Raw genomic sequence first — 13,217 nt, 5'->3', positions numbered from 1 at the left:
TTTGAATGTGCGAAAAAAATAAACAAATAAAAAAAGCTGCTTTTACAAACTGAATAACATCATTCTTGGGCTAATTAAATCCTAAATATCTCTCTTTTAAAAAATTAACTTCATGCAAGTTGATAGTTTCACGGAATTCTAGTATTCTGCAGATATACTAGTTATCGTCATAAGAAACTACGTAGTACTTTTCAATGGCATATTATTTTTTAAGGTTTACTGATTCATCGAACGAATAGTGTTGTGCATGCTTTTGAATTAAAATGTAATATTGAAAAAAAAATATTCGAACGTTTTTGCAGAATGCATTTAAAATTCCAGACATCACCGCAAATGTTTGAATTTCTAAATGATCATTCTTGCATTTTCTGAAATGTATAGCAGCAGCGCTTATTGTCACTGTATCATGTAACATCTTCAAAAATGTTTTCCAACGAGCAGCCATTACTTCATTTTAATAATAGGTGGAGATGTATTTTCTAAAAATAGAGACGTTCTCCTTGTTAAGATTGTATTTCTATTATCTTAATTCTTAAGCTTGATTCTTGTGTTGAACATTCAGCAGAGTACTCATTTTGCTTTACTCACCTTTTTTCCTTTTTAACAATTCTTTAAATTAGAACTATCTTTATAAAAACCTTTAAAAAAATATTTTTTCTAAGTAAACAGAAGGTCTACAATGTAATATTACTGTTTTTTTTCACCCTTTATATTTTTAATCAATATAGAATGCTTACATATTTAAAATTGTTCATGAAAATGTACATTAAATTAAATAAGTTTTAAATATTAGCAGTCATTTCTAAAATGTTGCGTTAGTCACATGCAAACTGTTACATTAGTCACATCTCAAATGTTACGTTAGTCACACTAATTATTTTATATCTACTGATACTAAAATAAATATTTTGCACTTTTTAAGTAGATATGACACAGATGTAAGAAAATAAAAAGTGCTGTTTGGTTCAATCATCTGGTTTAGTTTTTAAGCAGAAAATATTACATTTCGTGACTAACGTAACGTAAATATCTTCAGTGAAATAACCAAACTATTTAAAATACTTATCTTAAAATGTATGCAAAAAGAACAGTCAACTTTATTGGGCCAACATCTAATCATTTAGAACGAACATAGGTTTTTTAAAAATTTGCAAAACATTTTACATTACACAAGAAAACGTAGACGCATGTTTTTTGCAAATGCTAAGCCTTTTCTACAACCTCGCACGTTTAGAGCCATAAGAAAAACACCAAATGAAATTTTTGCAAACTGTTACTGGATTTATGTACTAGAAAGTATGCTGAATGAAATGATAGGTCACAATTAAGGCTTTGTGAAAAAAAAATTTCTGAGGTTGAGGTTGACATTTCTATGGAATGACCCTGTTGCAATATATTCTTTACTAATAATAAAGCTAAAAGTCTCTCTGTCCGGAGGATGTCTGGATCTCTGTGACGTGCATACTGCCTAGACTGCTAGGCCGATTTTCATGAAATTTGGCACAAAGTTAGTTTGTAGCATGGCAGTGTGCACCTTGAAGCGATTTTTCGAAAATTCGATGTGGTTCTTTTTCTATTCCAATTTTAAGAAGAAAAATATCATAAGATGGACGAGTAAATTACGAAATTATCATAACGTGGAACCGTAACATGGGCACAAGCCAATTGGCGAGATACAAAATTATCATAATGTGGAACCGTAACATGGGCACAGGCCAATTGGCGAGATACGAAATTATCATAACGTGGAACCGTAACATGGGTACAAGCCAATTGGCGAGAAAATTCACCATACATTATTTGTAAACATACAGGCGAACCAAAAGACCTTTTAATTTTTCTATTAGAGGCAAAGCTGTGCGGGTACTACTAGTAATGAATATAATCAGTAAAGGACATCATACTTACATGGTTTAAAGAAAATATGGACAATGCTGAAATTCTTTACAAGTTTTAAATTGTCTAAACCTTGAGTAGCAAAGTTTTAAAAAATACCCATAATCCTTTTTATTGAATGAATAGTTTTACAATCTTCAATTAATAATGAGATATTTTAATGTTTATTACAATGATCAGGGCGAACGCAGATCCAGTCTTCGAAAAATTTGCTCCAAATTTTTGCTCCAAAATGATTATTGATCATTCTGGAAATAACCCCCTTAAAAACCAGACATTGGGTTTACCCTTGGGTCAGGGGCTGCTTTAAGGAGGAACCTCATTTTAGGAAGGGTCCCAAAATTTTAAGTGCTCATTAAAAATATTCTGTTCATTTATTAAAAGTTCAGAACTGTTAGTCCAGTAGAAATAGCGTTTGGGGTCAAACAAATTGCAATTGAAATGATTCTTGTGGGAAATGATAGGTAACATGCTCCTAATGAACATACTAAAAATATACATCCTATATATAGATACTAGAGGACCCGACAGACGTTGTTCTGTTCAAACTTCATAAATTGAAAAGTTAAAAAGTTTCAATGAACTATCAAGTGTTTGAACCATTTTGTCGAAAAAAATAAGTAAAAAGAAAATGTTTTAAGTTGCTTGGTGTCAGAATGCGTATATTTACTACAACTTGGTTTATCTAAAGCCCACTGAGCAGTTGTTTCATTAACTATTTTTTCTCTCGTACTTGATGGTTTGCTCTTTCAGCCATACTCAAAAGATAAAAAGCGTCCTCAGATATTAAGAGTAAAAATTAACTACCCATCTAGATCAAACGGGAAATCTTGCTGCAACATCCCCCATATGAAAAAGATATCGTTTAGAAAAATGATAAAGGTAAAAACAGTTCTCTGAATAAGCGAAAATCACGCATCCCCCCCCCCTCCTGATGTAAAATAAACATTCTTCAAATAAAATGACTAAAAACTCTTTAAAAACGAAAAACAATTCTTTGCAATTTGAAATACAGTGAAACCTCAATAAGTAGTCAACTGGTTAAGTAGTCACTCCGTTTAAGTGGTCGTTTTTCTTTGGTCCTGACACGGTCTCATTCACAGTAATGTAAAATGACCCTCCTTTACTGGTCACTAAATTTAATTTTACCCGCTTAGCTAGTCACTCAAAAGTTTTCTAAAATTCGTTTTCCTTATCCGACATTAGAAAATAGTGTCAGACTTAGTTGAAATGCTGTTCGATATTTATTTTCCCTGAAATCTCGATCCTTGGTTCTGGTCATTCAAAGCATAATTCTTGCTGTGACGCTGCCGAGTGCCGAGAATATGAATCTAACTCCTTCCCGCGAGACAGACAAAATCTAATACCTGGAGAAAGTTAGTCAGTATTTAACATCCGTTCACAAGGAACAAAAATCACAAAATTTAAAGCTTGATGTACGTTAGAAGAGATAGTTCTTTTCCATCAGCAACAACATCATCAGTCAACATTGAAGGATTGTATTAATGTACCATGACTACATTAAAATAAGTTTTGGTTATTAAGTAATGTATAAGTAAGAGAAAACAAGACAATGTAACTATCATTAGTATTTTTCCTCCTTTTTAAAATTTCCACTAATTTATAGAAATTTCTTACATGAGCTATTGTTTCTCTCACAGAATTCTACTGCTATTCATGAATATTTGTAAGGCTTTTTTTTTCTTCCTTAATTTCCCACTCCACATAAGTAGTCACTCCGCATAAGTGGTCAAAAATTTTTGGTCCCTTGAGTGACGACTTAACGAGGTTTTACTGTATTTCCCCAAATAAACAAAAAATACAATAAATTACTTTAACAGTAGCTTTATAATGTTAACAAATGATCGCGCAACTCTACTGTTTATAGCCAAAGGCGCCAAGCCACCACGTTACTGTAATTCAGCTGATCAGTAAGAGAAGCCAACTCCGACCGATTAGTGGTCCGATCTTTTGAACCAAAAATTTTTAAGCTTGCCTAATATTGCTTTTAGTATTGCTTATTTATTTTATTTTAATATTGCCGAATTTGTTCTTTCCACCAAAGATAAAGATCTTCCACTGCACTGATCTTTTGTGTACAGAACTACCCTGTTGTAATTTATCAAGATGAAAATAAAATTTGATCCATCCATCATTTAAATTCCATCATTTTTTCTTTTAATAATGTACTGATTAGTTAGATAATCTTTGAAGTATTCCTGACATTGGTGCCAAAACTGAGATGGATTTCAGCTGAGAAACAAATGTTGCTAGTTATGGTACTTTCTGATCATTTGGTTAGGAAAACCTAAGGCACCGATCCGGTCACATGGTTCAATTATGACGACAGAATACATGTTTTGCTTGAACCTTGCAGTACTTTACTTTAAAATATATCACTGAACCTAAAATCGTTGCTTTCAAGAAATGAAGGCTTCACTCTCACTCTCTACGTTTTATCTGTTATCAGTTGACATATCACAGCAGGAAATTTCATTACAATAAGCGGAGCTGGCTTTCGTATTGTCCTTTGGCAACGGGTTAAATATTTATTTCAATTCTCGCTCAAAATAGGTTAAAATAAATATTAATCATTTGGGAGATATAACCATCCAATGTTCAAATTAATTAATTAATTAACAAAAACATTTCCGATTCGATCCATCGCGCTTCGAAACCATGCTTGCCACAACTTAATTACACACAAAAAATTTGATCAAAATCGATCCAGCCATTAAAAAGCCTTATAGTGACAAACGTCTGCACAGAAGATTTTTATATATTAAGATATATATATATATATTAAACAAAGACATGACTGGTTCGGAAACAATGTGACCAGCAATCAAAAGCTTTGAAGCTTTCTAGATCCGTTTCAGAAGCAGTTCTTTTCTCCTCACACCACTTTTATGGATACACTGTTGTTTGAACACTTGATTAAACTAAGTCAAAATCCCCAGTACTCTTACAAGAAAGAGAGTTTATATGAAAGTAAATATGAAAGTACAACAAGGCATCAGGATTTTAGAATTGAGGCATAGCAGAAAAAGGGCTAAAAATCAATGGTACAGAGTTTTTTAAAGTGTTTTTCATTTTTCCTTTCCTCTCTCTCTTTAAATGAACCGTATATTTACATACAGGTCGAGAAATTTACTTTTAAAAATAAAGTTAAAAGTAAGTCAACTTAAAGGGCTGAATTTCAGAAATTTTCCCCCAACAATTCTTGAAAAACACTTGAAAATGCGAACAGTTTTCCAATTTTAGTCTAATCCTTTTAAAATAAGATTTAATAGATAAGATTTTAAGATTAAATATTTAGCACTTAGACACCCTACTATAATCTTATATGGTCTGTCTGAAATAAAGAGTAATTACTTACGACAAAAGACCAACTATGTCAAAAGAGTGGGAATTGTCATATTTGCGAATTTTCCTGATAGCCCTGAATTAATGCTTTTTTTTTTTTAATAATGTAATATGGCTTGGCTACAGCCTAAAATTTTATCAAGATTAATTCAGCATAAAAGCAACAAGTAACAACGAAGTCAAACCCTTCACAAATATTGCGACCACAGAAATGAACCCTTTTTATACAAAAGAAAAACAATTGGATGGTTTTTAAGGTAAGAACTAGCTGCGTCGCCCGGCTTTGCACGGTCCACCTCAAAAATAAAAGTTATGTCAAGTGACACGAGTTCAACACTCAGGCTTGAACCAAAAAAAAAAGTCAGTGTAGTTTTGCGGCAGATTGCGGAAAACCCCCCAAAAAAGTAAACAATTTAAATCCCCTGATTACAAGAAAAGCCTCAAAACAAAAACAAGAATTTTACCTGTTCATATTCGAGAAAAAGAAATGGCAACAGATCTTTCATCTCAATGATTTTCTTCACGCTGTAAATTTTAATAAAAGTGTTCATCCGGAAAGTTGAGTTGAAGCACTGAATAATAATTTGAATGGAGGAAAGCCTTCGAAAAATATGGATTTTATTTTGAAATCTAACCAGGAAACATCACGAGTTCAGTAATCATGAACAAAGTTTTAAATGGTCGCATTCGAAAGAGTATCTTTAGAAAAAAATTTGACCCAAATATTGTGTGCCCTCGTCCTTTTGTTTTTGAGATATGGGGGGTCAAAGTCTGTCGAAATCTTACGAAAATTCGCCAATTTTAAAGACTTGGCAAGAAATGGAAAATACCACGTGATTTCATCGCCTGCGTCTAGCAAGACTCTCATTTCCATTTCTGGTCATCTGCAAAGCGCGTAAACGATGTTTCGAATTAACCCTTTACTTGTGTGGGTAAAATTAAAAAGTAACTATGAAGCCTGTGAAATGGAAACTAGAGAGCTTTTTCCAGAGGAGCTACAACTTTATAACGAAATTGAACGTAGGATTTAACTTTGTAATCGTGATAATAATGCGTTTCAGAATTTAAGTGCATTTCAAGTGTGTTTTACTTAACTAATTTAAGTTTATACTCTTGTAATGAAATGTGTTGAAAGTAATTAATAATTATGTACGAGAATTAATATGAATAATTCTCGTTAATGCCGCAGTCTGTGCCACGACACCCCGCGCCATGGTAGTCACCCCGAGTAAAGAATTAATGCGATATTTCTCACACGCTTTGGTGGTGACCAAATATGGAAGTGAAATGTCTTGTCAGATGCAGATGTTGAATTCGCGCCGTACCTTCCATTTCTGAACAAAACTCGCTAAATTTGGCGACTTTATTAAAAATTTCGGAAATTTTTAAGACATCATATTTTGATAACGTGGTCACGAGGGCACGTAGTTTCAGTGCCATAAACATGTTTTCCAATGCCCTTTCGAATGCCACCAATTTGGAATTTTTTTTGAATTTCCTTGATCGTGATGTTTCCTGGTAAGAGTCATAATTAATAATTTTTAATTGATATCTCCGCTAATTATTATCGGAGGATTATGTTAAATAGCCAAACATGAAGACGGGAAGATGACGAATCCATCGATACCTGGTTCGATGGTCAGTTCACTGTCGTTCGGGAGAAGAAGCTTGGACATAGATAGATAGATAGATACTCAGATTTTATATGTATAAGATGTTCCGTATATTTATTTTTCCTTCTTTTTATAACGTTTATACTCAAAAATCACGGCAAAACGTTCCCCATTTTTTCAGAAAGTAGGGGCTTGACTTATATGAGGATTTTTGATTTTTCTCCTAAAAGTAGGGGGTCAACTTATATATGCAAGTATGTGCAGTAAATGATTTCAACAAAGCTCATTTTTGAATTATTTCTTACATGAAATTTCAAATTGCATGGAGGGGGGGGGGGTTGAGGAGATAAAAAGGGATCAATGCAACAAAAAACAAACCTAAAAAGACATCAACACAAACTATAAATATAAAATTCCTTAAAAAATAGCAGAAAATAAACAATGCACAAATAAGCAATACACCAAAAATGCATGAAAGTTTACAAAATATTACTCAAAAAATTTTCATGGATGTAAGTAACACAAAATTGAACATTCATTAGATTAAAAAAAAAATATATGCAACCTACAATACAAAGTAATATTATACTGAATTTTGGAACACTTAGAAATTTTTAATTTAAAATGTACCTAGAATTTATCATTCCAAATGTCCGATCATTTTTAATAATATGAACCAACATTGAAACAGTAGCAGGGTTAAACAACTGTAATGGAAGTGTCTGTCCGGGAATTAGAACAACACCTGGCAATGTAAGGAGAGGAATAGTTTGACAACTGTCATCATCCAACACGGTCCTCCCGCTAAGCTCTTCGAGGTCTGATCCCAAGTACTGAAAATACATTTAAAATAACATTGTATAATTTTAAAAACATGCATTATTTTATGTTTTAAGGTATAGTTTTTAAAAACTGTATCAAAAAGAAATTTCCTACTCAAAGAGATACAAAAAGAGCAATACATTATCTCAGGGGTCTGGCCAAAGGAAATTTGGGTCCGTTAATGGCCCCTTCACAAAAATCCAATCAACCAAAATGGACCTTTCACAAAATTAATCAATCAAAACGGACCCTTCACAAAATTCCGATAAATAAAAACGGATCTTTCACAAATTGTTTATTGAAAGAGCAAATCTCAAATCAAAATAACTCAGTATATTTCTGTGTATAAAAATAATAAGGTTTGGAATCTTTTTTAAAGTTAAATTAGAGGGATCAACTCATACAAAATCTGCTAATTTTGCAAAAGAAAAAAAAATTGGCACTGTCAACCTTCTCTGAATAAGCGTTGTAGTAAGCACTTTTCTCCCTGCTCATGGTTTAATAAACAATAATATACAGCGAAGTGAACTTAGAACTGCAAAGGATAGTAAGGGTGGGAGGAAAATTTGATTGCTTCAGATCGGGTTAGCTACTAAAAAACTTATCGACACTTAGCATCTGGTGGTGTGATGTTTAACTGTTATTTTTGGAGAAAGTTATGTGGGTTTTTTCGATGCTAACAAGAATAATTAACTTTTAATAAACTCTTGTATTTACCGTTTTTTTCTTTAGATGCCTACATTTTGAAAAATGCAATCTTTTTACATCCGATATGAGAATTATATTTTATTCTTTTTTCAAGCTAACTTCACTTTATTAGGATGCAAATAAATGAAAAGTCTCTTTATTTTTGTAACAACGCTTATTTCAAGTTTTTAAAGTGGAATTCCATTTTCTTTTATGAGTCACAAATTAAAATGCTGAATCGATGGATTATTTTTTATTTTATTTACTATTTTGCTTCAACTGTGTCCAAGGCCGTATTCAGAGAGGGGGCCTGATGGGCCCGCCCCCCCCCCCCCCCCCGAAACCCAAAATGTTTTGTACCGTAAAACAGAAGAAGGTTTTTTTTTCTTTTTTTTTACATTCCTAATGTCAGAAAAGGAAAAAAAACAAAAAAAAAAATTTTTCTTATTCTTAATTTTGCTACTATTCAAAATTTATTATATTTTGAAGAAATACAGAAAAAGCAGTTCTAGTTCTCATTAGCTGCAAGGCACACTTGAAATTTAGACCTTTAATTAGGAAAGTAAGACAAAACAACATTAGATGAAGCACAAATTTGCTGTAATTTGCAAATTTGTGCTTCATCTAACATTGTTTTGTCTTACTTTACTGTTCAGCACAAAGGTATTTATTTATCTTTAATTAGGACTTCCTGCTCTCTTTCCCAATTCAATTCAGGGCAGTCCAGGGTCAAGGCAAGCCCTTTGTCAGTTCGGTAGACTTTTCAAGTCTACCGAACTGACATCTGTGCACTTCCTCCTCCAGAGGCGTGCACAAAAATTTTGGGACTGTCACAAATGCTTTTTTTGGGCCCTCTCCATATTGTTTACCCATATTTTCAACCCAAGGTTTAAAAATATTGGACCCCATTTAAGCTCAGGCCCGGGCCAACAGGTGTCCCTTCTCCCCTCTGTGCACGATCCAGCCCTCCTCCCCCTAAAACTCTTATAAAACTTACACTGTACTGATTTCGAGCCGGGGACTCCCCAAAGGCCGAGTCCCAAGTTTCCGATTAGGCGAGTATCTTGTTACCAAGATGTGCCAAATTCAGCTCCTTGATACATCCTGAGTAAAAAATGCAAAAATCACGATTCTCGCGTTTTTGTAGCATAATTTTTAAGATCATTTTTGTGACTGATATGTTTCTTGTCCTGCATTTATTTAATGCCAAATTCAGTATCATGGAAGTACTTTTGTTATTGCTTGTTTTTTTTATTTCTTCTACTGCATACTGTTAATACCTTAAGTATGAGAAAAAAAAAACACTTACTCTACTCTCTTTCATTTTACTTGTGATTGAAAAAAAAAAGTTCGAGAAATATTTCGTTGCATTTATTTTTAACTTAAAACGGGTGTCTTACAAAGTTATAACCATTTTGTAAGACTGTGCAATCAACTTCTGAAAAGTGTAAATAAAGAGCTTCAAATAATTTCAACTGTTCGAGAGTCTTTGAAAATTATTTAAGTTTTTGAAATTCCTTGAAAAGTTCTTCAATTTTGTATCTTATTAAGAAAATAAAGTATGAATTGTCCAAATGGCCAGAATATTACTATTCCGTTCTTATTTTCTGAATGTCTACACCATTTCTTTTAAACTGTTTTGTACAATTTTCATACTGTAGGGCATTTAATGAAGAAAAAAAAATGGGGGTAGGGGGAGTGATCAAAAATAAAATTCACTAATAGCTGGTATGAGCAGATGGCGGGGTGCTTCTCTTTTCTCCTCCCTCGTTTTTCCTCTCTGTCCATCAAGTTCCATGATTTGTCGAGCAAGCAATTTTTATTTTGTTTGATCTTGATTTGCAAAAGAATGTATAACTTTTAAAAGACTGTTTGCCTTTTTTTTTTTTTTTAATATTTTTGTAGTCTCAATTACCTTATATAAGGCCTCAAAATAGATTTTTTTTCTCAAAAATTTCTCGGGGAGAAAACCCCCGGCCCCCTTGAAATTATGGATGTTCTACATCCGACTTAAAGGGACACTCTCATGTTATCCTTACCACTACAAGGTGAATAAGAAAAATAATAAGAAATTAAAATAACAGTCCAAACAGTGGAATCATTAAAAATCGAGACAAAAAGTCTTCTATGTTAACATTTTTATGCGTTTGGTGTGTCTATATATACTATATGTGTGTGTGTGTTAGGGCAATGTGCTAATCCGGGCCCCTCCCGAAAAAAATTTCTGGATACGGCCTTGACTGTGTCCAGATATTAATGATATGTTTAACATAGGACTCTCAAATGCAACTCTGAAGTAATTTTATCAAAAATATTTATTTTACAAGCCGTTTTTATACTTTTGATGCCTTCACTTTGAGCATTGTGATCTCTTTGCATCAGCTATGGGAATCTGATTTTTCGAATTTTCGATGTTTAGTACGCTTTGTTAAGAGGTAAACAAATAAAATATTTTTTCATTTTTGTAAAAATCACAGAGTTTATAAGTTCTAAGCGAAATTCTGTGCTCTTTAACAGTGTTTTGGGACAAAAAGTTAAATGCTGAACCCCTGTCTGAATTTCTTTGTTAATTATTTTAAATACTATACATATAACATTTCTAGAAAATTTAACATGGTATAGAATGGTAAAATACTGATACTTGAAAAGTGCCCACCTGCCAGAAAGAGATGCCCCCCCCCCCCCCCCAAATCCTTGAAAAACACTCAAGAATGATATTCTCAACAGAAAAGAGGGAAAACACTCAACTTTAAGTGTCAATAATGCAGTTTGCGCCATCTCAAAATTCTAAAATTTTGTTTTTACATTTTTTTTTTTGCAGAATTATTTGATTTTTTACAAAATTATTTGATTTTTCATAAAAAAAAACGAACCCTGTGAAAAATCCTGGACAGACTCCTGTATCTATACCATCTGGCCACCCATGTCTTAAAATTGGCAAGCTGCCAGTTAAGATGAGTCTATCTGAATGGGGGTATAGGAAAATTTTAATGTGTATGTTTCTCTCATTTCAATGCAACTCTGCTTAATTTAGAGGCTAACACACATCTGTAACATCAAACTTGCATCCCTGCAAACAAATAGATGCCTCGATTTCCTAATTGAGACTCACATTTATTTCTGTTTTGTGCTTCTAGATTGAATAGACTTATCATTGAATACAAACTGGGAATCAGGGTTAGGATGAGCTAAAATGTCATTGGTGTTTATTTTGCCACGGATGTTTAAATTGCATTACTTTTATTATTATTATTATTGTATTGGAAGGAGACTTACATCTAGATAACGAGGAGGGGAAAGGTATAAAAAATTTCTAGGTGTGTTTTATATAAGTTTGGGGATTCCTGGGCCCATTAAAAAGTCTATTACAGGTTATATTTGGTTCAAGTTTGTAATTTTTAAATTGAAATCACTCAAAACAGATCATTATGTTTAATTTCTTTCTCTTCAAACTTTTATCTGCATGGTATTTATTATTTTGTTTTCGTGTATATATCATTCATTTTTGTGTGTGTAGTTAAAATTTAGAATTCTGCTTATTTTCTTCAGTTCTTTTAAGCCAAAATATATTAGGAAATATTAATTAGTAGTATATTATTTACAACTCATAAAATTGGAGTCATTGTATTGCAATGCCTATTTTAAATGATTTTTTTTTTTTTTTTTTTTGCTTTTGTGAAATAAGGCTTTAGGTGCTTAAAAAACTTTTATTACTCCTGGGAAAATTTGAAAAGGCGGGCCTGTCAGGCCCTGTAAATGCGAAGTGGCGACACTCAATTTTGGAACCTGTGGCTCCATGGCTGCACTTTGTTTTCTGTGCCCTGGTCTTCAAAGGGTTAATGAACCAAAAAGAAAATAACTTTTAAAGATTTTTAAAATATTGCATTAGAATAAAACATATAATCATGATAAAATCCTTTTTTTCCCTTTTTTTTTAAATTAAGAAAAAAAGAAAAAGAAGTGAGAAATACCGAATGTAGAGCAGGTAAGGAAGTGTCATATAATACACTGGCATCAGAAGTTGTCACTTGATCATTTTCATGAGAAGATGAAGGATCAGCTGTTGATGCTGAAAAACGATACACTTCTATATTCTACAATTCACTAAACATATTATTAACAGCAGTGTTATACAGCACAAAAGAAAAAATCAACTTTTATTTTACATTAAAATTTGAATATGTAACATGGGATAGCCCCAGGGGTGTTCTGAACTTAAATTTTTGGGGAGGGTAGAGATTCTCTATTTGCTGATTAGAACTCCAAATTTTGCCAACAAAATACGAGTATGAACGTATACTTTTCTATGTAGGTGTATATAATCAACATTTGATTGCACATTAACTTCCAGTTTAAATGTTACAATACAAAATCTACCTAAATACGATAATGAAAATTGGCGCAAAATTTGTTTACATCCTGATAGTTTGCCTAAAAACGCAGTTTTTTTTTTTTTTAAATTCGTCCTGCATTTTTTAATATTTAATGATTTATGAATCACTTCTCTGTATTCTTTTCCTCTTAACTTATCAGCTTCGGACTTGAAGTGAAGACAACTCGCTCTAACATCAAGCTATTTGGTTCATTTGCTTTGTAAGTTTTTCGCTTTTGGCTCACTTAAAATTTATTGGCACAACTTTTATCAGGACTTTTGAACTCACAAATTTTACGAGCATGTACTCAATGGGTATCTGGTGCAGTCAGGCTCTGAAACCACTTCCCCAAGCTGATACAGCTTATTTCAGAACATGGATTTCTTTCCTCTTTGCTACATTTTCATGTTACACTAAAGACTATTTCGTCGCCTCAGAGCAACACTGAGACATCTAATAC

At 32.7% G+C, this 13,217-nt stretch overlaps 1 protein-coding gene across 2 annotated transcripts in view; it reads right to left on the bottom strand.

The window, feature by feature from the left end:
- The window catches only part of LOC129227037 (protein cereblon-like), a 44,313-nt gene that overhangs the window by 29,643 nt on the left and 1,453 nt on the right, over window positions 1-13,217 (bottom strand). For both annotated transcript variants that reach the window (XM_054861673.1, XM_054861674.1), the window contains exons 2-3: window positions 12,356-12,453; window positions 7,506-7,708 (exon numbers count right to left, since the gene is read on the bottom strand). In XM_054861673.1, coding sequence (XP_054717648.1) covers window positions 7,506-7,708; window positions 12,356-12,453 — 301 coding nt within the window. The remainder of the gene's footprint in view (window positions 1-7,505; window positions 7,709-12,355; window positions 12,454-13,217) is intronic.

This window comes from Uloborus diversus, chromosome 7 (assembly GCF_026930045.1).
Source record: "Uloborus diversus isolate 005 chromosome 7, Udiv.v.3.1, whole genome shotgun sequence".
NCBI lineage: Eukaryota > Metazoa > Arthropoda > Arachnida > Araneae > Uloboridae > Uloborus > Uloborus diversus.
Note: the sequence above shows the minus strand (reverse complement) of the source record. Positions and strands in the feature narration are given on the sequence as shown.